The 27,514-nt window shown below is 41.8% G+C and overlaps 1 protein-coding gene across 1 annotated transcript; it reads left to right on the forward strand.

The window, feature by feature from the left end:
• LOC136442149 (abnormal spindle-like microcephaly-associated protein homolog) lies at positions 1-27,374 on the forward strand. The gene is made up of 25 exons (XM_066438821.1): positions 1-575; positions 4,494-4,675; positions 4,938-5,607; positions 5,967-6,068; positions 6,451-6,600; positions 7,486-7,668; positions 8,711-8,778; positions 9,302-9,443; positions 10,031-10,161; positions 11,870-12,045; positions 12,380-12,519; positions 13,149-13,243; positions 13,905-14,090; positions 14,661-14,826; positions 15,207-15,277; positions 15,671-15,742; positions 16,061-16,168; positions 16,655-21,387; positions 21,567-21,741; positions 22,059-22,208; positions 22,721-22,912; positions 23,383-23,575; positions 24,562-24,716; positions 24,985-25,137; positions 25,882-27,374. Exons 1-25 carry the CDS (start codon positions 293-295, stop codon positions 26,143-26,145), a joined length of 8,940 nt encoding a protein of 2,979 aa, XP_066294918.1. The 5' UTR covers positions 1-292; the 3' UTR covers positions 26,146-27,374.
• Positions 27,375-27,514: the final 140 nt, after the last annotated feature.

Here is a 27,514-nt window from a genome sequence, read left to right on the forward strand (position 1 = left end):
GCAGGGCAACAGGCGACCGTTTGAGATCAAAACTCACTTCCATAAACCGTCCTCTTTCTACCTTACCGGTCGGGTCCACTGTGATTCAGGGTCATCGTTTAGACCCTTTAGATTCTATTTAGAACGTGTCACAGTAAACATTCCACGTCTAGAGCCACTGGCGAACACCTGTTAGGAACGGACAGCAACACAGATTTCCTCAGCCTGTAGATACTGGATTCTGCTCGGGTATGGTCGGGCCCGTGCCATGTTTATGTTTCTGTGATAGTTTGATCAAAGCCAGCTGAGAAAAATGGATGGTAGCGGAGACTGTAAATCGGACGTTCCTCCCGGTGCAGATGATGTTCGGAGTATGACATGGTTCGATCCATGGGATCGTAAAGGAACGCTGACAAGCCCATCAGAGGAGACAGGGGAGGACCTTCCTGTGCTCCAGTTGACAAACTTTGCTATCACCCCGCGGATTGGATTTGGCGTTGTTCGTGTGGGTGAAACCCAGACAAGGAAACTACTTCTTCATAACCCTGAACAGTTTCCTGTCACAGTACTGGTGGAAAAAGTTCCACGAGCGAAAGGTAATTGTTGTTTATTGTTGTTTTATTTATGTAGTTGGTCTTGTTCTGTTTCAATCACGGATCATATATGCATGATTGCTAGAGCGAATACCGAATTCTACAGGCCTAAGGGCGCCTTTCTTCCTGCAGACGGTATCAAGTAAGTTTTTGTTTGATCTAATTTGTTCTAAGGACCTTTCTAAGGAAATCAACAAGCAGATGTACTTAGCCCTCTCCCTGTACATCGAGAGTACACACAGACTCTATAGAATCACGCAACACGCCAGCACAAATACCTAGAAAGACATGCGACTCGTAACTGAACCAAGCGTAACCCTAGCCTGAGTACCAGCGTCCGTAGTGACCGCTGGCTCAAAAAAAATTCGTTAGCAAGCGATTTTTTTGAGCCAGCGGTCACTACGGAGGCTGGTACTCAGACTAGCGTAACCCAGGACCAAGAGACGTCTAGCGATATAATAACAACAACAACGATTTGATAGACGTTGAACAACAACAACAACATATATAACAGTCACCTTGTTTTTATGCGGGCCAGTTGCTTTATAGTTATTAGTATAAAAAGGAATGCTTTTCGTAACAATAACAAATCTACTGTAATTAGAGTAAACTCATTTATTTTAGCAGGGACTTGATAGGAGAGAAACGGAGGTTTTCGTGGTGTTTAAAACTTTAAATTCACGATTTAAAACAATTCTGTTATACAATATCAGTAGTAACGTAACATGACCTATTTACGTGCGGGAGTAGTTTACGTCCAGATTGGGTCATGTCCGCATGTCGCGAGGAATTATGCCAAAGCCTGTTCTCATGAGAAACAAAGAACGTCATAAGTATGATCCTTAGCCGTCTCTCTCTATTATACAGAACATTTAAAAGGGTTTACGTCCAGCGACATAACAGAATAAGCTCCTGAACCAGTAACAACAAGTTGCACGGAAGCGTCATGCATGACGCATTTCATATGTAATTCGACACCACGTATTCCATCATGTTTTTCTAAGTTACACGATAGCTAGTATCTTTTAAAAGTAGCTGACGTTAAACCTTTCTTTGATATGCAGACTATCCATGGTGATTCGAGGTTTGAAACTCTTGCCAGTTTTAGGAAGGTTTGATACAACCTAGCGACCCCCGCTCAGATGATACATTTTTGCACGGCATAACATCATGGCCATGGGTTTATCACGTGAACGCCACATGCTGCTGATATTGGGGAAATTCACAATACAAAAATTGTTTTCTTCCATAGCGTCGGACAAGCGGAGGTACAAACATAGTGACTTTACTGTCATTTGTCTGTAGACTACTTTCGACAGTTACTGTGCATTTTTTCCGGTCTATGTTCTTCAAACATAGCACTAGAAGGGAAAATACTGAGGTGGACGATAAAGGGTAAGCCTAGCACAATTCTACACCATGATATACCCCAGTATAAATATATGCTCGTACGGCGTTAAACAGGTGGAGAAAAACTTACAGACCATGCATTTTCTTGTAAGAAGAGCTGATATTTCTACCCATGGGTTAAACATTTGGCTCTGTCCGCGCGGTTTTAGGATAAATAACGTTTTGAATAAATCGGACGTAAACTGGTCATGTTACGTTACATGTATTACATGCCCCTAGATATTTTTGTAGGCTATAGGGTAAATGTAAATATATTTGTACACTTCTACATACCTTACCTTACCTAATACAGTGTGGTGTCACGACTGCCTGTCAGCTTCTTCAGCTGCTTCCTCCCTTCACTGGTGGTTTTGCCCCTTTTTAGTTTCAGCAGTACCTCCTCCGGGAGGGGGGCAGCAGTACTGGCCAGGTACTGCTAGCCGAGATTCTTCCACTGTTTATTTATTTATTCATTCATTCATTCATTTGACTGTGTATACGGGGGAACGGGTTTTGTTCGCGTTAAGAATGTTCGCGTTCGCGTGGAAAATTTTCGCGTGGAAAATTTGAAATGGAGAATTTATTTATAGGTTCAAATATCAAAGCAATTTTATCATAAAAATTTTTCTCCCTTGGGAGTAGACTTGAGTCCCTTGGGAATCAACTTGTTTTTTTGTTTTCTTTGAATTTCAAAAATCCTTTGAAATTTCTTGGGTGTGAAACCTCAGACTTGTAAACCTTCAATTCCCTTCTGATCAACTAATTAGCATATTTTAACGAGCAAATGATCAAAATTACAGGAAAACTTTTCCCCTGCATGGCTGTGGGCATGGTGTGGTGTGGTTTGGTGTGTGCTATTCCCAAGGGACTCAAGTCTATTCCCAAGGGAGAAAAATTTTGATGATAAAATTACTTTGATATTTTGAACCTATAAATAAATTCTCCATTTCAAATTTTCCACGCGAAAATTTTCCACGCTAACGCGAAAATTCTTAACGCGAACAAAACCCCAACCCGTATACGGTACAACAGCCAAGGTTGCCCGACTAGCGGTAGCTATTGTAAGGGGCTAACCTTACAAGTTGTCTCCACTCCTAAACCAAAGCCAGCGGGACGCCTTCTCCGCCTCTTCTGCTAGCTTTCTAGTTGTTTCCCCCCTTCTCTTGCCCTTCACACCTGTAGCACCTAGCGCCCTCCACATGGACTGGCAGATGAACCATCTTGTTCCTATCTCCACGGGTAACAACTCAATTTCCATCCTGGTATTTCAATGCTTTTCTCTCATTTGCCTCCTCTACTGAGTCTGCTCTCTCTTCCCAGGGGACTGTCAGTTCTATAAGTACCACCTGCTTTGTCTGCTTGGACCATAAGACCAGTCTGGTCTGACTCTGAGCCTTGTTGCATCTCTTCTGGGAAGACCAGCTTTCTCTCCAAATCGCCCTGCAGGACCCAATCACTTGATGTTGCAAAGATACCTCCTTCCTCTAGCTTTTTCTTCAGCTCGTTCTTTGCCTCTCCCTCCTTCACAAATCCTATGAACTGTAACCCCTTTCTCAGTTTCTGCTGTGTTGTCTCTTTTTCACTCTCTCTTCCTCCAGGACTACTGCTAAACACTCTTAGTACTTTGTAGTACCTTCCTTGGCTCAAGGCCACCGGGCACCCTGAGAGGATGTGGCTCAGCATCCCTCTTTTCCCACACTAACCACAGTTTTCTTCTTCCTGCCGGCCCCATCTTTTCTTGTTTGCTGGAGTGGGGAGTAAATCGTACACAGCTTTTATGATGAGAAACTAGGTTCTCAGGGGCTCCCACCTGTGTAACTCGCTCCACATTACCCTTCTGTCTTTTATTCCTTCCCATCTCGTCCATGCACCCTGAGATCCTTGACTCACTGCCTGTGCTATTCTCCTCCTCCTTCCTTCTAATCTCACTCTGAACCATTTCCCTTCTTTGCCTGGGTCCTGCAGTGCACCATCTCTGGTTCTCTGTTCTACCGATATATAATCAATATTATAACATAACATAACATAACATGCTTTAAATTTAAAGATCAGAAAAAGCAATACAACCTAATTGTTGTACTTTAATTTGTTTGATGTATTGAATTTTGAAGTTAACTGTACTATAGAATTACATATTGAAGTTCTTGAGACAGGCAGTAGGGTTGTAGTGTACCCTAAATTTTGTCTTTGCACCTAAATTTTTAGGTTAGGTGGACCAATTTCCAAAGATGAATTTCGAGCTCTGAGTCTGACAGAGAACAACTTTCAAGTTTAAAGTTCAGAAAGATTGACTTAGTGCCGGATAGAGTAACGTCTTCAATTCAAAGCATACATCCATGCAGTACTCACTTGTGTATTGCATTATTTTGCTACCTTCTGCATTTTGCTTTGTCTGACAAAAAACAGCAGCAACCGTAAATTTGAAATGTTTTGAAACAATTTTTGAAGATTTTATTTCTACTCCATACCCTGATTTCATTGACTTTTATTCTGTTTTTCAATTTTTGTTGTTGTTTTTTTGCTCATGTTTAGGTTATTCCGTTGACTTCACTGAAGTTGAGGTGCAGGCTGCAGAGGATACGGTTGTGTCCCTACAGTGGACTCCTGGGGACCCATGTAACTCACGGGCACTGCTGGGCCTGAAGCTGGACGATGCCTACAGGCTGCATGTCATCCTGTATGGTAGGGCTGTGGCACCCGTGGGCAAGCAAAAGGTAAACTTTAACACATCTGGACTTTATCAATGAAAGGCTCTAAATTCCCACCTATGATTTGCAGAAAAAAATTGGGATTGCAGGCGTAACTAGTAATTAAAAGTAGCTTGCAATTTTGCATGTCAAAATTTTGGGGTATCCTGAATCAGAACGTGTCGGAAAAGTAATGTTTGCGACAAGTTATAATCTAAAACAAAATTTGTGAGGCCATACATGCATGCATGCAATGATAGATAAAATGCTTATTCTGTTAAAATATTAGCGTACCAGAAGGAGAACCCGTCCCAGGGGAGCAGTACAACAGGGGAGCGCTGATGCTGCTCCTGACACAGATGGTGAAAATGTCCCCCCAGATCAGCCTGATGTTTGCAAAAGTCCACAAGTAAAGCTAAGTCAGAACATGAAACTAACCAAGGACTCTGCTGGCACTTGTGTGGAACCAGGCAACATGCACCAAGATGCTCAACTGATCAATAATGGCCACACAGGTACCACGGACACTGGCACCATCCTCCATGTTCCAAACTCCTCGTCTGTCCAGAAGACCAAGAGGATTCTGCAGCAGTCAACGGTCACTAAGAGAAGGCAAAATTGGGGAAAGTCATCAGAGGGTTTACGTATCAAAGTAGCCAAGAAAGAACTTTTTGGTCCACCCGCCCCTTCTGACCAGCTGCAGCAACAGGCTGTATCTCAGCACTCAACTAACGTCCAGAGTTGCTCATCTGCCGGGAACCATGTTAAATCACAGAGGAATGTTCAGAAGAGCCAAGCTCAAGAGACATCTTTGGGCCCGGGCAAGCCTCTTGTGCTCAGAAGTGCTGTTAGCAACAACAAAGAGACAGCAGCGAATAGTCTTCCACAGAAAGTGTTGGTGAAGAGAGGTGTTGCACAGACTAAGAAGTCACAAGCAGTGAAAGTCAAGTCAACACAAGGTAACAATGATGAATATTGTTTTCCTTGAATGGCATGTAGATACAAAGAACTGAACATTGATCATGATTACATCCTATTAAACTATATATGTAAAGTTAAGAATTAAAGGTCCACAGTCACATTTGTAAAAATTGTCTGTAAGAACTCTACTAATATTTTTTGTTACCCAAAGTTATATATGAAAATCTGGCCACCACATTTTCACAATATCTGTTTTTGAAAACAAAGAAATTAATGGAATTGACACCATTACTACCTAACTAGTAGATATACACTTATTTTGTATGTAACTTATGATTACATCTACGTTTTGTTGAGCACTGGTGAATATGTGTGTCCATGCTTGTCTTAACCGTAGACAGAAATCAAGATGGAACTGCTGGTGGAACTTCTGGCTGCCAGCCTAAAGTTGCAAAGTCCAAGCTCTGCATTGTCAAGACCTCCAAAAGGCATCAGTCAGGTAAGGGAACACACACACAAACCTCAGTACGTACATACTAGTTGAGTTTAGGACAACTTTCTGGAAATAAACAATTTGCAAGCTGCTACAGTCTCTGCCAAGTCTGCCCAGTATACATGTACCCTATGCTACATGACTTTTTCAAGCTACATGTAGTAGCTATATAGTCATCTATGATTTAGCTTGCAGCAGGACTGGTGACTATAGATCTACTTGTGATTCAGAACACTGATTTTTTTTTGCTTGCAAGATCCCCAGATAACATTTTTTTCTAAGTTTGAATTGCAGTTTAGATTTTTTTCTGCAAATTGAAGTTAGACGTTTGGAGCTTAAATGATATGTGCCCTCATCAACACAATTGTGTTGTTTACTCTCTTTACAGTACAAGCTCACCACTATATGCCATATGTATCAAAGAACATGTATTATGATGAGCGCTGGATGCAGAAACAAGAGCGAGCGTTCATACAGTGGCTGAACTTCATCCTCATCCCGAACGCTATGGAGTCCCAGCCAGGGCGGAATGTGACAGGTGGGCAGACAAGCCTGACAAGTTACCTCACATTGTTACCATCAGCTTTCTGATGAGGGATGAGGTATTATCCAGATATACTGATGCAGGCTGGGAAATTTCATTGTACAGTGCCAGGAAAAAAAACAGACTTGCATCACTTCATCTATCAGTTAAGCAGTATCGGGTGTCCTACACTTACAGTGTGTAGTCTAGATAAAATGGTTAAAGCAATTAACACGAGTGGCCCCTCAGAACTGTAATCTATCCTCAGAAAGTCAGATGGCCTATACCTACATACATACAAACTTGTTACAGTTACTGCAGTATATCTGACTAGTACAGCACACTTGTTAACCTTAGGTCTGGAGAGAGAGATCTACACATAAACATACCAGTCCGGTAAGTTACCCGACCGATCTTTCTGCAAATTTGATAGCCACAGTTCTTTCCTTGGCCTAAAGGAGCCCGTGTTTTCATTGTACTAAACATGAATGAGTATTATAAATGCATGTCTCATATTGACTGTGTCATCTTATGGGAGGTTACACACTCAATCAAGAACACTTCTTCACAAGCCACTGGCTGTAGTAATGCAGCTCTTACTAAGCTTCATATGATAAGTTCTATTCTAATTCAATTTAGCGCTGAGCCCAATCTTATTCCAGCCTGCCCAATAGTAAGTTGCCTATTTTACCTGCAAACTTTTACTGCAAATTGCAACCCTAACTAAGAAATGCAATTCTTTGTTAAAACATGTAGAAATGAGAACAGTTGACAGATTGGCCCAGTCTCATATTGGTTTGACAGCTAATTTTGATGGACCACTGGGATTATATGGTACCCTTCCATAGAAGATACTTGGTGGACTATTTGTGACTTGTTTTGACTATTTTCCCGCCCCAGGTAGCGTTCCTGCTGTGATGATGCGTGAGTATGCCGTGCTCTGTAACCTGAACCAGGTGCGACGTGCCGCGTGTGTGCTGTTCCAGTCGGAGCCCATGGCCCGTGTCATACACCGGGTGGAGGAAGAAGTGGAGACTGGCAGGCTTCAGGTTCGCAAGGATAAACACCTCCATGCTGACCAAGGTATGGATCGGGTCATCTTTGATTTGCAATTAACAGGACATCTCATTGTCCTATGCATCATCACCCTGCAGTCCACTTAGTCCATGCGGTAACTTTGCTGAAATGGGCCCACTATTGGGGGCATTGCCACTAACCAGCTCTCAGCCAATCAGAGAATTGCTTAAATGTTACAGTCTCCCAAATACTGTACATATAAGGCAAGAGCATTAATATGAATAACTAAGACAACCAGCACAGTACTTTGGACTGAAGAGGTTCTGTGGGTAGAGGGCAACCACACTACCGATACCGACCAAAAATATGAAGAAACTCTCATCCCAGGGCAAAACAAACAGGTGTTCTGTGAACGCTGCGTTGGGCGCTAGAACATGTCCGCCATATTGGAAATTGTGGGTGATGTAGGTGATGATTGGCTTGTGCTGAATAACACAAGTTCATTAACATGTATGAGCAATAAGTGGAACAGTGGGCCCATCGCAGCAGAGGTACAACCAGGACTAGAGTAGCCTAGGGAGATGGTATGCGTACGTCCCTCTGTGGAACCACAGGGATCAATATACACCCCAGGTTACCTGCACCAGACTAACTAATGGTAACATTACTTACCGTTTGTGGCTTTTCTATGACAGCTCATACTATTACTGTATTAGCACACAGATGTTTGCCATGTGGCAGGGCTTACATCCATGTTCAGTTACATTTTCATTTAGGGGAATAACCAAACACAGCTTAAATAGAAAATATTGGTCTTTCTGTGAAACATGGTTATTACCATTACTGGCTTTAATGGTAATGAAAATGTTACCAAAAATATTGATATGGTGCTGGGGTACGTTTGGAGTTGAAAGTCCTTCAGAGTAGAAAAGTTTTCTGTCAGACTTGTTGATATTTCAGGGTCTGATGAATATGATTTTAGATAAAAGATGTTCTAAAAATAACAGTTTTTTTCTTCTTTATTCTATGAAACTATGCAGCTTTGTCTGATCATGAAATGCATTGCTACACTCTTAAATTGAATAAATCCGTGTCTCCTCATTTGCAGGAATTCGTCGCCAAATTCTGGACATGCTCCTCTCCTACAGCCCACTATGGCTGCGGGTCGGGCTGGAGGTGAGAACAGGAGCCCTTTTAATGACTGTTCTACTGTTCTACTGTAATCTACATGTAAAGGTTTTTCTTATGTTGAAATTTGACAAATGTTGAGATTTGCTGAAATGTTAGATAGTGTTAGGAGGGCTTGAGCATGAGAAGGCAACCAAAGATGACTGGCTGTTGTCAGTTCAATGTGAAAATTTATCAAAGTGGTCAGTTATTTTTTGTATAAACCTCACTAGTTAGATTAATCATTAACACCAATTTTTATCTTTATTGGTCATACAATCAATTGTATCATCATACAAGGGTGAATATAAAACAACGAACTGATGAACTGATCCTGTAGTATGTACATGTACCTGTAGCGTAGGCGCATGTGAGACAGGAGTTTTAGTGTGAAGTGCAAAGTTCAGTAACAAGTCAGAGTGCATATAATTTTGGCCAGTGAGAAACCATTGCTGTAATTGTAAAAATTACTGTTATTTAAAGCTCTGTACGTGGACTAAGAATTGAGTGATTGTTATTCCAACGTCTTCAGACCATATTTGGGGAGGTACTACCACTGCAGCACAATGAGGATGTGTCTGGACTGTCCAGGTTTGTCCTGAATCGAGTCCTGGGAAATTCAGATATTGCCCAGCAGTTCAGTCATCCAACCGTTCCTCACATGTACAAAACAGGTATATGTCCTTTCAATAATTTGTATTATGATTATGATCTTTCACGTTTAGATTTTCAAATCAGTCAAACAGAACTAAAATAAAGTTGAAACAAACACTTTGGAAAGTTGAGTTTGGTCTCTGTTATAACTTACTTCTATTACAGGTATGTTAACTTGATTAGCTCTAAGGTAAACCGTTTGACATCCCATTTGTGACAATCATGAATTTTCAGAATGAGCGGCATCCCAGGCTAGTTGGGTGGGTCAGAATTGAAGTAAAGAGTGCCACAAGAGAGCAAACTTTATTGAAAACAACAGTCATGTTCCCAGTGTACAATCATGTACTAATGTTCACAATCTTTTCTATTTTGTTGTTGACTCGGGTACCAAATGATTCAGCCAAACTGAAGCACTTAATAATATTTGTTATGAATGTATGGAGTATAACCCACCCTTTGTTCCAAAAATGTATGATCATTAAGGAAATGTTAAGAAAAAGAAACAAGCTTTAGATTATAATTACATTGTAGATTGAGTTAACCCGACCCTGTAATCATGACTGTCTGACATTTCCCCACATAATGCAGTGTAACATTCTTGTTTCAGGCTATGCTGAATCCCTTGCAAAGTTCACACTGAAGAAATTCCTGACTCTGGTGTTCTTCATGGACAGGGCCAAGCTGACCCGTCTGATCGATCAGGACCCTTGTCTGTTCTGCAGTAATGCCAGCATCAAGGTACTTCATGTTTGTGTGGTATGATACATGTACAGACGAAGCCACTTAATTGGGAATTTGCACCTAGGATAAACGCACACTCCATTTAATTGCACCGAATCCCAAACCGGTTCCCATTCACTGCATTGTTAGTGACTCCGCATATCTGCACAGCACATTGTCACCAATGCCGGATAACTGCACCAAAATTTTTCAAAAATCCTCTGCAAGTTGACTTAAAAGATGCCCTAAAAATCGGCAAACGCTGTACAAATGAGCCGATACCCGCCGGTGTAAAGGCGCAATACCGCCAATATGTTTAAAACTGTTTTAGTAACGTATTACAAAAGAAGGCGGTCTCCATTGACAGTTATGTTGATAGGGAGGTCCCGAGGGCGGGTCACGGGGCGGGTCGGCATTAAGACATGCACGCCTACCAAAGGCGGCATTACGCTTTGGCAGACAGCATGCTGTACTCAATAAAGATTGGTCTCTACCTGTATACTGTCTTATTACTGTGAATGCATACAAGTTCGCGGGGATTTGATTTCGCGTCGCGGCATCGCTATTGTCACATACTGCTGCAATAATAAAAGACCGGCGCCTTTACGTCACATTCAGTCGGAAACCAAACAGCGACTCGGCAATGGCTATAGACGCGTATGTGGACATAGCAGTCGCTTTTGGTGGTGCGGTGCTGACGTGATGGCAGAGCTGAATCCGCGTCGTAGAAACTTCCTGCATTCGCCGGAACGAGGTGTACGCGGGTTCTGCTCTGCTATAACTTATAAGGAGAATTATCTGCCACTGATCAAACTGGAACTGTGATCTCAATATTTTGCTGGTTCATAGCTATAAGGTGTGGTAGCGCAAGAACTCTTCCGTTAGCTACTAAGGTCAAGTAAGTCTCGACTCTGGGGTGTTATCCAGCCTGTGAAGAGAAAAAAAACATGGTGGTGCACTGGTGCTGTCCAGCTGGGAATTTCGCATAATTGCACCAGCCGGATAATTGCACCAAAACAGCTGACAAATGGGTGGTGCAGTTAAGCGGATTCTACTGTAGCATGTTTGTGTGGTATGATACATGTAACATGTTTGTGTGGTATGATACATGTAACATGTTTGTGTGGTATGAAACATGCAACATGTTTGTGTGGTATGATACATGTAACATGTTTGTGTGGTATGATACATGTAACATGTTTGTGTGGTATGATACATGTAAAATGTTTGTGTGGTATGAAACATGTAACATGTTTGTGTGGTATGAAACATGTAACATATTTATGTGGTATGAAGCATGTAACATGTTGTGTGGTATGAAACGAAACATGTAACATGCTGTGTGTGGTATGAAACATGTAACATACCGTATTTGTTATGATTACCGTATTTGTTATGATTATGTATATAACGTTATGTCCTTTTAATCTTGCACTGTATATATGTCTGTGTTTGTATACTTTTTGTGTTGAACCCTGGAAGATTAGTCGTAATTCGACTAAAGGGTATCGAAATAAACCAATAAACCAATAACATGTTTGTGTGGTATAAAACATGTAACATGTTTATGTGGTATGAAACATGTAACAAGTTGTGTGTGGTATGTAGCATGTTGTGTGTGGTATGATACATGTACATGTGAATGGTGCATACAGGTATATTTAGCACAAGCTCATATATGTATATATGATGACTTCCAAGGTGATGTTTTCTGTTTTGTATACAGTCTAGCAAAGAACTGTTGCTCACATTCTCAAGAGAATACCTGAGTGGGGAGGGGGATGTCACACGCCACCTGAGCTTCCTGGGCTTTGCCGTGACTCACCAACAGACAGCCCTGATGGAAATGGACTACACTGTTCACAACCTGGCCACAGATCTCAGGGATGGACTTCGACTCAAGTAAGAATCAACAGGCTTTTCACAGAATCTCATGTTGTTTAATGTTGCCAAATCTGTGGTTGATGAAGCTGTGAGGCCAAACAATATGGCTCCTTATTTTCTATTTCCAATTGTAGGAAGCATCAGATGTCTTACAGTATAAAACATCATTACTTGTCTTGAAGAGCAAACCTAATGTCAGCCTACAGAATGATGTCAGATATGTCTAGATAAATAGTACTGTTGCTTTATTGAGGATGAAATACCATATATTAGATATAGATGTCATCAGTGTTGCACAAAAGAAACTTTCACCCAGTGTCCTTTGTAACCATGTTCTGAACTTTCCTGTCAGTCGTGCTGTGGAGCTCCTGACCAGAAACTGGACTCTGTCCTCAAAGTTACGAGTCCCTGTCGTGAGCAGACTGCAGAAAATCCACAACTCTAAAGTAGCACTGGATGCTCTTCTGCAAGTGGGAGTGTCATTAGATACAGGTGATTAGTGCAGTGTACTAAGTTAACGTCTAGAATCAGTTATATATCATACTGCATCCAGATTCAAACTGACAAAACATGATCATGATCATCATAATTCCTTTTCTTCAAATGATGTCCTTATTTGAATAATCTATTTTATTTTTTCAAATTTGATTATTGGGCTAGGATTTACAGTTTGATTTCCAGGTGTTCTGACTATGGAATTGTTTACCAGATTTCCCCATTAATTCAAAAATGCTGTCTAATTTGCTTGGGGCTTCTGTACATGAATGACAAATTTGAGTGTCTGACCCTATCTACTAGTACATTGTTACCATCAGCTCCGATGTCAACCAGTCAAGCCTGTGTTAGTACATGTACATGTCACTAAACCAACATGCAGAAATGTGTAATATTTGCTATTACTTATTCCTTTGATTATGGTTATGATTAAAAGAAACAAGGTAGAACAAAAAAGTAGCATTAGTTATGTTAGAGGTCAGGATCAGTAAGTTACTGTACAAGTGTACACATGTTGTATCGTGTGCATCCTCCTATGCAGGGCTATTCGGCGGCTTAGACCAGCATTGGATAGCCTTGCACTTGAGGATGTATCATGTTGTGTAATTATTCTATCTCTGCCATAGGACTCCGCGGAGGGAAGATTGAGGCAAGAGATATTGTGGATGGTCGGCAGGAGAAGACATTGGCACTGCTGTGGAAACTGATCTTTCACTTTCAGGTACTTCTTCCTACTAGACATAAGGCCTGTCAGAAAAATGGGGAAATCCTTCCCCTGCAAATTTACATCTCAGCTTAGCAGTTACAATCTGCTTGAGGGTGAAATTTTGTTCCTTGTGGCTGTGATACTGATAGGGGATGTGTGAGAGGAGTGTACATGTCATGTGTGAAGGGGGCCTCATCCAAAAGTTTTCATAGTTGCTACAAGACTCTCCCCCACCTTTAACCCCTTTGAGCAGACAGATGTTTATGTGCCACTTGTCCACAAATCTCACGCAAGATCATCCTACTATCTTAATATGTTACTTTGAGTCACATGTACATGTACATGATCGTCGTTGTGTAAATAAGCCTTTTGTTTCTTTTGAGACAGTTGACATGTTGAAAGATCTTCATTTACTCTTTGCTTAATAAAATGACTCCTTTCATTGAACATCTTTCACAAATGTAAGTGCCACACATGCATAAGTATCTGGCTTTCCTATGAATGAAATTTTGATGATTTCACATGACTGTGTTAAATGCTTGAAAGGAAACCATTGCAACCTTGAAGGAGAAAACTCAGTCTGTAAATTTCTTCTAAATGTGTGATGCTGTACTTGTTAAAATGGGATCCTCCAGGTCATGGAACTTAGTGTAAGGCCCTTCTTACATGTAACTAGGTTTGTGTGGAGGTGGAGCAGCTGCAGCTGCAGAAGGAGGTGACGTTGTTGAGGCGAGAGCTCCGTCTGCGGAGAGGAACAGATGTGTGGCTGGAGATGTACGGACCTGACTCTGGAAAGACCACTGACCATACAAGGCTGCTGCTGCAGTTGTGTCAGGCAGTGTGTGCCTTCTACAACATCAGGGTAGGACACTGTCTCACACCTACAGCACCGGTCAGCTTATACTGAACATGACCAGTCATTGACCCTCACTGACCAGTTTGAACTGGATCAGAACTGGTCAGATTTTTTAGTGAGGGGGTGAATTTGGTCCTCAAGTGTGAATTATTCTGTGCCTGTAAGGCCATTTCATTTGATTTTATGGATGACATCTGCACGTGTATCACTTTTCATCCATTCCCATGCAAAAAAGTTTTAGGCCATGTAGCTAATACTGTTAATCGTAAAAAGCAGCTACAAAATGAGAAAATAGTTTACATGCTGTAAATTGCAAAAAAATATATTATAAAAATATAACAGAATACTATTGTGGAATGCCAAAGTCTAATCTGTGCATTTAGTTTCGTTCCTTCCTTCCTGACCATCTAGATTTCCTAATAAAGCCAAACCTTTTTTTGCCAAACTTTTTTTTATTCGCAGGCATCTTTTTGGGCTCCCCAGAGAATGTCGTTCATATAATGAAATCAACAATTTTTTTCATCTAAATATTTAGTTGGTTTCTCAAAGCCTTCTTATGTAATTCTGACCCCTCAGGTTGACAACTTCTCGGTGTCCTTTTCCGATGGAAGAGTCCTGTGTCTGTTGGTCCATCACTACCTTCCTGAGCTCTTACCTCTGGAACAGATCTACATGGACACCACACAGTCATACAACACCAACCACTCTGGGCAGGCTGGCATCACAACACAAGAATGTCCAGGTCAGACAATAATCATACACAATATGTGGTGTGTGGATGCGTGTGTGTGTGTGTATGTTTGTGCTTTTGTGTGTTACTGTGTGTGTGTGTCTGTACATGTGTGTGTGCATGTATGTTCATATGGAGGTGTGTGTGTGTCTGCATGTTTGCAGATTATAGCAGTTGTATTGTTGAACCAAGGATGACCATGACCTAACCTACATGCAAGTTACAATGGACAATCAAGTACTATGTCAAGTATCAATTTTGTTTTTTAATTAAAAATGTACACAGTCATACATGCAATACTACATTGTTGTCCCTGAATATTCAAATTTCTCCCTGTGTTTCTGTGGTTTTTACAACACTCTTTAACTATCAGATTTGTTGAATGTTGATAGAAACTGACAAAGACAAGTTGAAGGAGTTACTTGCCCATGAGAAGAACAACTTCAGGCTTGTGAATCAGAAGGTATTGTCATACTTATATCATTACTCACAGTTTTTACAATATATACAGTGACACTCAGGTTAGCCTTTCAAACTGTTCTATAAGAAACATCTGGTATTATTGTTTATCAATGCCGTAAAGCACAAAACATTGAATTTCTTAGTTTGATACTGTAAATGTATTTAGTTCGTGGTGGTTTAACATTAACTGTTTTCAGTTTTTACAATGACCTCTTCACCACAAACTCAAAACCACTGCAAATTGCATTGTTTTGTTCTGTCTTCTGCCTGCCTATCCCTTTGTCTAAGCACTACCTGCATGTACTCATTATACTTTGTGCAGTATTATGATCTGTTGTAATTGACATGTATACAATACCATGCTTATTTGTACTCTTCCCCATCTACTTTATAGGTTGTGGAGCTGGGAACAATTCCACCGTTGCTGTGTGTAACAGACATGTCAAACACCATACCTGATGAGAAGGTACTCTCTAGCAGCTTAGTTCTGTACTCTCTCCAGTTTATCTGAGTCTACATATTGATCCCATGCTGTTGCTACATATTCTGCAGGTTTGGTCTGACTAGTGCGTGTATGCAAGTGATTTTACACTGAGCATTGTGATGTGATTTCTAGGTAGTTCTACAGTCAGTAAGATCCGGTGTGGAAAAATTAATGACTGCCCAAGTTCAAGTAGAAATCCTCTGGCATTTCTCAGCAGAAATAGGCTTAATCATTCATATCACGTCACGATCTGATGTCATTGCGGCTTGCTCTCTTTACAGTTTATGTTTGTGTCCACAGGTTGTCATGACAACAGTGTCCTACCTTTGTGCACGTGTCATTAACTTGAGTCTAAAAGTTCGAGCTGTTCGTACGATTCAAGCTGCATGGCGCAGGTACCACCCAAAGGTATGTGTTCTTTCTTTGTTATCACATGCAATGTTCTTGGTTAAACAATTATCAATGAAAATTTTGCAACCAGCAATAAGATAAGTACAAATCTATTCACAATACTGTCAAGCAGCGCAAGAACATTGTCTTTTTCATTTGTCAGCCACCCATCAAGCAAGATATGTAGTATGATCATGATTCTAAGGTCATTTGCTAAAAGTACATGACATCCACACATGAATACAGTTACTGTATAGACTTAGCGAGCTGGACTCCTTCTTCTTGTAGTTTACTGGTTACATCCTTTCAATAAGATTACTTACTGATGAAAAAGATTTCCTTGCTACCGGTAAAAATGCATAAAAATGTGTGATTTAGATTTTTGGTCTGGAGGACAAGCAAATTTTAAAAACTTTGTCCAACCTTGTTGATGTTTCTCTATCATTGATTTGAAACCAGTTAATATGTATTTCCCATTAAATTTACCTCTTTGCAATGATCCAGCCTGCTGTCAAGGAATGGACAGAAAATGTACAAAGGGCCACAATTCGTCTACAGGCAGCAGTCCGTGGGATGCTTCTTCGCAGATCGCTCCAAAAACAGCACCAGTCAGCCACCACCATCCAGACTGCTGTTAGAGGATGGGTTGGAAAACGCCAGTACCAGAAACAGCGCCAGGCAGCTATCATACTGCAGCAGCATGTACGAGCTCATCTAGCACGTAAAAATGCTCAAAAGAAATATCAGGACATCAGAAGGGCCACCATACGTCTACAGTCAGCAGTCCGTGGCATGCATGTCCGAAGAAAGCAAAAGCAGACACAGTTGGCTGCTACAAGAATTCAAGCCTATTGGAGGGGACATCAGCAGTTGGTGAAATACAAGGCTATCAAATTAGCTACAACAATAATCCAGCAGCGCTTTAAAGCCTTCAAGCTGATGCAAGAGAAACAGCACCAGTACAAGTCATTGAGATCAGCGACCATACGTCTGCAGGCAGCAGTCCGTGGGATGCTTCTTCGCAGATCGCTCCAAAGACAGCACAAATCAGCCACCACCATCCAGACTGCTGTTAGAGGATGGACAGCACGACAGCAGTACTTGAAACAGCGCCAGGCAGCTATTATACTGCAGCTGTACATCAGAGCTCATCTCGCACGCAAGAATGCTCAAAAGAAATATCAGGACATCAGAAGGGCCACCATACGTCTGCAGTCAGCAGTCCGTGGCATGCATGTCCGAAGACAGCAAAAGCAGACACAGTTGGCTGCTACAAGAATTCAAGCCAGTTGGAGGGGACATCAGCAGTTGGTGAAATACAAGGCTATCAAATTAGCTACAACAATAATCCAGCAGCGCTTTAAAGCCTTCAAGCTGATGCAAGAGAAACAGCACCAGTACAAGTCATTGAGAGCGGCATGCATAGTTATACAAGCTGCAGTCCGTGGGATGTGTGGTCGAAGATTGCTGCAAACACAGCACAAGTCAGCCACCACCATCCAGACTGCTGTTAGAGGATGGGTAAGAAAATGTCAGCACTTGAAACAGCGCCAGGCAGCTATCATACTACAGCAGCATGTCAGAGCTCATCTAGCACGTAAAAATGCTCAAAAGAAATATCAGGATATCAGAAGGGCCACCATACGTCTGCAGGCAGCAGTCCGTGGCATGCATGTCCGAAGACAGCAAAAGCAGACACAGTTGGCTGCTACAAGAATTCAAGCCTGTTGGAGGGGACATCAGCAGTTGGTGAAATACAAGGCTATCAAATTAGCTACAACAATAATCCAGCAGCGCTTTAAAGCCTTCAAGCTGATACAAGAGAAACAGCACCAGTACAAGTCATTGAGATCAGCGACCATACGTCTGCAGGCAGCAGTCCGTGGGATGCTTCTTCTCAGATCGCTCCAGACGCAGCACAAATCAGCCACCACCATCCAGACTGCTGTTAGAGGTTGGACAGCACGACAGCAGTACTTGAAACAGCGCAAGGCAGCTATTATACTGCAGCTGTACATCAGAGCTCATCTCATGCGCAAGGCTGCCAAAATAAACTATCAGAGCATCAGAAGGGCCACCATACGTCTGCAGGCAGCAGTCCGTGGGATGCTTGTACGCAGATCGCTCCAGACGCAGCACAAATCAGCCACCACCATCCAGACTGCTGTTAGAGGATGGACAGCACGACAGCAGTACTTGAAACAGCGCCAGGCAGCTGTCATTCTGCAGCACCGTATTAAGGCTCATCTCACACGCAAGACTGCCCAGATGAAATATCAGGATATCAGAAGGGCCACCATACGTCTGCAGTCAGCAGTCCGTGGCATGCATGTCCGAAGACAGCAAAAGCAGACACAGTTGGCTGCTACAAGAATTCAAGCCAGTTGGAGGGGACATCAGCAGTTGGTGAAATACAAGGCTTTCAAATTAGCTACAACAATAATCCAGCAGCGCTTTAAAGCCTTCAAGCTGATGCAAGAGAAACAGCACCAGTACAAGTCATTGAGATCAGCGACCATTCGTCTGCAGGCAGCAGTCCGTGGGATGCTTCTTCGCAGATTGCTCCAAAGACAGCACAAATCAGCCACCACCATCCAGACAGCTGTCAGAGGATGGACAGCACGACAGCAGTACTTGAAACAGCGCCAGGCAGCTGTCATACTACAGCAGCATGTACGAGCTCATCTAGCACACAAGACTGCTCAGATGAAATATCAGAACATCAGAAGGGCCTCCATTTGTCTACAAGCTGCGGTCCGTGGGATTCTTGTACGCAGATCGCTCCAAAGACAGCACCAGTCAGCCACCACCATCCAGACTGCTGTTAGAGGATGGGTTGGAAAACGCCAGTACAAGAAACAGCGCCAGGCAGTTATCATACTGCAGCAGCATGTCAGAGCTCATCTTGCATGCAGGACTGCCCACATGAAATATCAGCGTGTTCGAAGGGCAACCATTCGTCTACAGGCAGCAGTCCGTGGGATACTTGTACGCAGATCACTTCAAGCACAGCACAAATCAGCCACCATTATTCAGACTGCTGTCAGAGGTTGGACAGCACGACAGCAGTATTTGAAACGGCGCCAGGCTGCTATTATACTGCAGCTGTACATCAGAGCTCATCTCGCGTGCAAGGCTGCCAAAATAAACTATCAGAACATCAGAAGGTCCACCATATGTCTACAGGCAGCAGTCCGTGGCATGCATGTCCGAAGAAAGCAAAAGCAGACACAGTTGGCTGCTACAAGAATTCAAGCCTATTGGAGGGGACATCAGCAGTTGGTGAAATACAAGGCTATCAAATTAGCTACAACAATAATCCAGCAGCAATTTAAAGCCTTCAAGCTGATGCAAGAGAAACAGCACCAGTACAAGTCATTGAGATCAGCGACCATTTGTCTACAGGCAGCAGTCCGTGGGATGCTTCTTCGCAGATCGCTCCAGACGCAGCACAAATCAGCCACCACCATCCAGACTGCTGTCAGAGGATGGACAGCACGACAGCAGTACTTGAAACAGCGCCAGGCAGCTGTCAAACTACAGCAGCATGTCAGAGCTCATCTAGCACGAAAGAATGCTCAAAAGAAATATCAGGACATCAGAAGGGCCACCATACGTCTGCAGTCAGCAGTCCGTGGCATGCATGTCCGAAGACAGCAAAAGCAGACACAGTTGGCTGCTACAAGAATTCAAGCCTGTTGGAGGGGACATCAGCAGTTGGTGAAATACAAGGCTATCAAATTAGCTACAACAATAATCCAGCAGCAATTTAAAGCCTTCAAGCTGATGCAAGAGAAACAGCACCAGTACAAGTCATTGAGATCAGCGACCATTTGTCTACAGGCAGCAGTCCGTGGGATGCTTCTTCGCAGATCGCTCCAGACGCAGCACAAATCAGCCACCACCATCCAGACTGCTGTCAGAGGATGGACAGCACGACAGCAGTACTTGAAACAGCGCCAGGCAGCTGTCAAACTACAGCAGCATGTCAGAGCTCATCTAGCACGAAAGAATGCTCAAAAGAAATATCAGGACATCAGAAGGGCCACCATACGTCTGCAGTCAGCAGTCCGTGGCATGCATGTCCGAAGACAGCAAAAGCAGACACAGTTGGCTGCTACAAGAATTCAAGCCTGTTGGAGGGGACATCAGCAGTTGGTGAAATACAAGGCTATCAAATTAGCTACAACAATAATCCAGCAGCGCTTTAAAGCCTTCAAGCTGATGCAAGAGAAACAGCACCAGTACAAGTCATTGAGATCGGCATGCATAGTTATACAAGCTGCAGTCCGTGGGATGTGTGGTCGAAGATCGCTCCAGACGCAGCACCAATCAGCCACCACCATCCAGACTGCTGTTAGAGGATGGACAGCACAACGGCAGTACTTGAAACAGCGCCAGGCAGCTGTCATACTACAGCAGCATGTAAGAGCTCATCTCACACGCAAGACTGCCCAGATGAAATATCAGGATATCAGAAGGGCCACCATACGTCTGCAGGCAGCAGTCCGTGGGATGCTTCTTCGCAGATCGCTCCAAAGACAGCACCAGTCAGCCACCACCATCCAGACTGCTGTTAAAGGATGGGTTGGAAAACGCCAGTACCAGAAACAGCGCCAGGCAGCTATCATACTGCAGCAGCATGTACGAGCTCATCTAGCACGTAAGAATGCTCAAAAGAAATATCAGGACATCAGAAGGGCCACCATACGTCTGCAGGCAGCAGTCCGTGGCATGCATGTCCGAAGACAGCAAAAGCAGACACAGTTGGCTGCTACAAGAATTCAAGCCTGTTGGAGGGGACATCAGCAGTTGGTGAAATACAAGGCTATCAAATTAGCTACAACAATAATCCAGCAGCGCTTTAAAGCCTTCAAGCTGATGCAAGAGAAACAGCACCAGTACAAATCATTGAGATCAGCGACCATACGTCTGCAGGCAGCAGTCCGTGGGATGCTTCTTCGCAGATCGCTCCAAAGACAGCACAAATCAGCCACCACCATCCAGACTGCTGTTAGAGGATGGACAGCACGGCAGCAGTACTTGAAACAGCGCCAATCAGCTATCACACTGCAGCAGCATGTCAGAGCTCATCTCGCACGGAAGAATGCTGAAATGAAGTATCAGCATGTACGAGGGGCCGTCATATGTCTACAGGCTGGAATCAGAGGTTTCCTTGTTAGACAGCAACTGATGAAATGGGTCTCTGCCTCCATGATCATCCAAGCTTCATTTAGGTGAGGGAATGTTTTGAGAGGATAAAAACAGTTTTTGAAACTTCAATTAAGATAAGAAATTTGTCTTCACAAAAATGTTTTTAAGCATAACAATTATATTTGGATGATGGAAGATTGTAACTTTTTGTATGTCTATAAACTGTGCCTTCATGTTTTTATTATTCAATTGTTGTCCCTAGATGTTTCCTTCAGAGAAGACGTTACCTCAGCACAAGAGCAGCAGTGTGTCGTCTGCAGGCTGGTGTTAGAGGGTGGAAGGCTCGCAGGACATATCAGCAGGTCAAGTCACAACACCGGGCTGCTCTGGTCATTCAGAGCACTTATAGGGGTTTTGCAACACGCAGATTTTTGCAGGTAAGGAAACAATGACTATATACAAAATGTATCCCTGATATATAGATTCAACGATATAAGTATTGTTGAACACACATTAGTCAAAGGCAGGCTTCGTTTCCTATAACATAGGGTTTTTGATGACCATTTGTTAGACAAGTACATTGTGTAATAATTGTTTATTGACTTAGGTGACAATCAGCTCAAATGAGGAGGATGTTTTGACAATATGATACATGTAGTTTGGGTACTGTTTATGTTTTGTATGTTTGAATTTTGCCAGTCCATACCAGGTCGAATTTTATACATCATATCTGTCATTCAATCCCCTCATGTAGCACTGGCAGGCTGAGCGACAGAGGCGACTTCTACACTTCAGCGCAGCTGTCTATCATCACCTGGCGGCAACAAGGTTGCAGCGGTCCTATCGACGATATCTGGTCTGGCAGAAAGCAAAGCAGCAGCTTAAAGCTCTGATTACCATTCAGGTTTGTTAAATTCAGGGTTTAGACATTGTAAATAGTCCTTCTGTAGCCATCGACAGGCACTCATTCTCCACCAGATGCCCTTGGTTGCTGCAGAAATTATAAGTCTATTAATAGATACTGGCAACATAGATGATTTTGACAAAGGAGTTAAGTAACCGGCCATAGAGCTACAGATTTACAATCAGGAATTCAAATTCATAACTGTGTGGCCAGCTGACTCCTGTGCCAAATAATTCACCCATGCTGCCAATTTCTGCAAATTTTATCAGCAACTAAAGGAGTCTTGTGTAGTCTAACCCGGCACATTCTTGTGGCCTGCATGCAGTGATGAGTTTGCAGGCAGGGCATTTTACCTACGCACCAGGCCGACAAGTTTAGCTGTATGATGACCAATAAAGTAAATAAATTATGTTAATTAGGAAAGGATCACATCAAATCGGGCTGAAATGGCTGTATTTTTTAATCGTCATAGTTCACTGCATAAAAATCTTGACCAAAGCTTGTTCTTTTAGGCATCTGTAAGGGCTTGGCTTCAGCGGAAACACTTTGTCCAGCTTCAAAGGGCCGTGTGTAAGCTGCAGGCAGCAGTGCGCTCCCATCAGAAGCAGCGTCTTACTGCAACAGTGGTTTTGCAGTCCTATGTAAGGATGTACCTGGCTAAGAAACTCATGATCCAAAGGAAGAAAGCAGTGATTATCTTGCAGGTAAGCAGCACTTGCTGTTATCACAATTTTTGTCGAACTCTCTTTACAGCACGATTGGCTAATCATGTTTATAACATTTTGTCATTGTTTTAACTACATGAAAAGGTAATTAACATTAAATTCATTCTTTGGCATTTTATTCAGAACTTTACTGTCTTCAGGATTTTGTGTTTATTGCTGTGGAAGTGGTTTATATTACCATATTATCCATATTATTGCTATTGACACTCACTGTCTCTGAAGTATTATTACAAGCTACAAATAGGTGCACAGCTTCATTTTGGGTGCAGAAAAGTGCATAAAAGTATTTCAAGCCCAGCAATTGAAGTAGGCCACCAAAGTTTTAGCTGAAATTGCGGTTGCATTGTACACCGCAGCAATTATTGCTTTAACTTCTGAATCACAAGTTTGGTTAATTTGTTACTAGCCATCCATCTTTAATTTTTCACAAACTTTGTCCTCTTTTTCAGGCAACATGGCGAGGTCATCACACAAGGAAGAACATTAAGAACAAGCGCATCAGAATTGCCTATAAAAAAATTATGGCAGCCAAGAGAGCTGCAACAGAGGACAAGAAGTTATGCAATATGACTGCAACTGCCCTGAGTCTTCTCTTGAAGTACAAGCATCTCTCCACCATACTTGATGCTCTCAGGAGCATGGGTAAGTCAATTAGGAAATTAGATAAAAGGAAACAATAACAAGTGCACTGAGTACAATGTGATCTCCATGAAGAATGGAGATATAGTTTTCTTTTGAGTCACAAACCTGTGCCTAACATGATATGTTAAAAATGTGAACTTACTGGACAAAGTATTAATATCAATGAACACTTTCACCACCAAACTCTGACATGATAGACATTTGAGGAATCTTTAATTTTAAAGATGACATACAACATTGTTCGTGCATTGTCCACCCTGGGATATAACTAATGAAGGTCTGCAGACATTACCGTGACTATACTAATTGATAGATAGAAAATGCTGCATGTTTGATTCTCTATGACCTAGTGTTGGGTGATCTGACTAGTGGGAGGGCTAGGACCAGGGGTGATGTGGGATCCATCATGAGCTGTTTATGTCAAGAAAATACACAGTTCAATGCTGAATTAGTTTTAGTACATGTAGCAGCTATAAACTTTTGCTAAATCATCATTATTTTGGAATCTTGAGTTCATAGCAAGTTTTTTGCCGGGGCGCGCCCCAGCATAGTGCCCGATTTGATTCACTCGTAGTTTTGTTGTTTGGTTTGTACACGGCGTTTCTATACTACAAAATTACACAAAAAGACACTAATTTTGTCAAGAAATTGAACAAAAATTGACAAAATATGGTACCATGTATATAGTGAGGTTTATACTTTATATATCTTTGAAAATCAAGTTGGAATGGCAAATTCAAATTAGCTCAGTCGGTTAGCACGGAGGTATTGTTAGATTCGTGTGGAAGTCCCCTGCATGGATAGATACTGGGTATGGAAAACTTTTTCTTTTTAAACCTTTTCTTTTTTGTTTTTATATAAGGAGGAAGTATATTGTTTTTGCTGGCATGTTTTTTTTTTCTTTCTTCTTCTTCTTTCTTAATCTCTTTTCTTCAAAATGCGCCCCGGCCAGCTGTTTTAAAAAGCTTTCTTGTTTCCCTATGCAGAGGTTGTGACACGTTTATCTGCTGTCTGCTGTGACCAGTTAGTACAGGGAGGAGCTGTGCAGGTTATCTACACCCTCATTCAGAGCTGTAACCGCAGCTTACCTTGCCAGGAAATCATCAAATATTCAATCAGCATACTACTGAACCTTGCTAAGGTGGGTCAGATTTGGATAACGAGTATTGATTGCTTGTGTGCACACAACAGCAGGCTCATTTCTGTCTCCCATATATTATAGTGTTTTTATGTATTTCATCCTGTCCTGACATCGTAAGGTAGGGTAGCATGTTGGGTCTACGTCTACTCTAACATAGTGAATATGTTTAAAATGGAGAGTTTTGCATGCCTCTTGAAAATACAACACAGATTGTATCTACATGTACTTAATGAGTGTGATCATGTAGCTGTTGTTTTTGTTTGGACAGAACCCCGACACTGTAGCTGCTGCTGTAGTGCAGGAGGGGGGGGTGGAGACATTGGTCAATCTGATGGCTATCTACAGGGAGAAGGATGATGTCATCTTTGGACAAACATGTTTACTTCTGACATTGTTCTGTAACAATGCAGCCTACCAAGAGGTCAGGCAGTTCTTCATTCTTCATAGAATATGATGTATACAAATCTTACACACCTTTAGTTCTTAACAAGGCACATCTACAATACAGGGCTATGTAAGGCCACACCAAATGTCTAAGTCTAAGACAAAGTCCTGGTTCTCATATTTGCTACTTAATTTTTTTCTGATGTGAAAAAATAAAGCTTGCACATACCATTCAGTATTGAAGAAGAACTTTATTATGCGACAATTGTATCAACTTTTAGAAAAGTAGTCATGCTTTGCAACAACTGTTACAGTAGAAAGTCCTTGTCTTCCAGTTTTTCAATTTATCATATGATGCATAAAAAGTTGAAAATCAATCGTTTGAAATATAAAGCAGCCTGGTTTTGGGTCCATCACAGGATGCCTTTATTACTTATTTCACCTACCCACCCACCTTGAGTTTCCTGCAAAAATTCGATATGCAAGAAATTTAATTGGTTTAATCCAACCTCTGCTTTGTAGGTTATGTTTGTGCAAGTATTTGTGGTTTTGTTTGTTTCCCTATTTAGAAATGGTACGAAGACAAAAGTTTACAATGGGAACTTCATAACTATTGGTGGTGGGTAGATAGAACTAGGTTTTAAACTTTGGAACAGATTTAGATTCTGAGCTATGAATTATCTTAAACATCTTTAAGCACTGGGAGATGGTGGTCTGTATTCTTCAAACTTGATATTTCGGTCATTTACAAAAGCACCATGCTTATTCTTTTGTTTTACAGGAAGTTTTGAACATGCCATCGGTGACTCAGAAGCTGCAGAGTTTGCACCGCCTTGTGAAGCGTAAGGCTTCGATGAGCAGGAGCAAACAGAGAATAGGCAGCCAGGAGGACAGAAGAAAGACTTCCACTCCCTTGATCCAGATGGTTCATCACATCAAGCCAGCTTGGATCTTGAGGAAAGATAACATGCTTGATGTGCCTGAGCCACTACAGTCGATTCAGCTTGTATTAGTCACATTAGGTCTGCAAGGGGCAATGGTGTAGGATGAGTCAAAACCTTTTGTACAGATGATTTGTTAGGAGAAACTAGTTGAGGCTAAGCTTACACATGTATATATATATTTTTCTTCAATGTTTTTGTTGGACTAGTAATTAATCATTAGGTATTTCCTACTGACTGCTGAGCTCACTGTGTAGTCTGCATTCAATCAAAAACATTTCTGGTGAATTGTGATGGTGAATTTAGAAAAAAAGGTGTTTTTGACCAGCTGTTTGTGACCATGTCATAATGATTGTATTTCTTCTTTACTGTGTATGTGTGTGTGACTTATTCATGTTTGAATGGTTTATTTGTTTTTCAACGTGCCTCTCACAATCACTCTGGAGAATTTTGTTCCTAGCATGGTATCAGCATCTGTAGTCAAGGTCAATCTACAACTACAATCCAAATGGTACTACCATAGTCACCTTATCTTTAGTACAGGTAACCAGGAAACCTACAAACTGAAGGCTCAATTTGAGTCATGCAAAAAAAAAAGGCCATAGCAGCAGCTCTTTTTTTTAGATATTTGCTTAGGAAGAGCACAAAATGTGAAGAAGGGGATTTATAAGTTTTAATGAGCATCAATTGGTACCCCCTAAAAAGTCTTCACCGGACATGTACGTACAATGTAGACTTCTTTGGACAATACACAGTGCTTATAAGAAATTAAGGATAAGAATAACACTGCATCTAGACTATACTGAATACATGTATATTCACCGTCAGTGGGTTAAACTAATGTTTGGTTCTGTTCTTTGGTACATTTATGTCATCCTTGATTTGTATGTTAATTGGTAGCCTTGTGCTGCCTGCATGTACATGTATTACTGTGAAAACTTTACCTCCTGATGGTGGTTGTATGTCATGTACTTGTTGTAGCCAGGCCTGGGGTTTTTGAATGGCCATCTACTGTACTACACAGAATCATTAACTTTAGTCAGACTAGCACTTCTTTTCATTTTGTTTCTCAATTTTTAATAGATACTTTTAAGTGTAACACCAGACTGGCATTTAATGACATTTCAAAGTTCCACTTTGCAACTGCTATTGTTCATAATTGTCTCTACTGCTAGAAACCACAGTTGCCGTCCTAAATCACAGTATCTGTAGAATTTTGATTTTTAGTTGTGCTTCAGAAAAAGAAGATTCTATTAGTCTAGTGTTTGAAATGCATGGGCAATGTATCTGTAACTTAATAAAGTTGCTGTTGAAACCCTGCTGTCAAACTAAAGATGTGAGGAATTCATTTTATATAAGACTTGACTGACAGTTACTGATATTAACATCGATAAGAAAGTAGCTTTTGAGCTCGTAATGTAAACGGATGGGACAGGTTGGGAATGAATACGTGGGACGATACTCTATTAGGAC

The sequence above is a fragment of the Branchiostoma lanceolatum genome, chromosome 9 (genome assembly GCF_035083965.1).
Source record: "Branchiostoma lanceolatum isolate klBraLanc5 chromosome 9, klBraLanc5.hap2, whole genome shotgun sequence".
Classification (NCBI taxonomy): domain Eukaryota; kingdom Metazoa; phylum Chordata; class Leptocardii; order Amphioxiformes; family Branchiostomatidae; genus Branchiostoma; species Branchiostoma lanceolatum.

Excerpts from the sequence above, each read along its gene's own strand:
- LOC136442149 (XM_066438821.1), top strand. The coding sequence starts at position 293 with ATGGATGGTAGCGGAGACTGTAAATCGGACGTTCCTCCCGGTGCAGAT. Across the intron at positions 10,162-11,869 it reads GCAGTAATGCCAGCATCAAG|TCTAGCAAAGAACTGTTGCT; the intron begins GTACTTCATGTT and ends TTTTGTATACAG. Across the intron at positions 21,388-21,566 it reads ATCATCCAAGCTTCATTTAG|ATGTTTCCTTCAGAGAAGAC; the intron begins GTGAGGGAATGT and ends TGTTGTCCCTAG.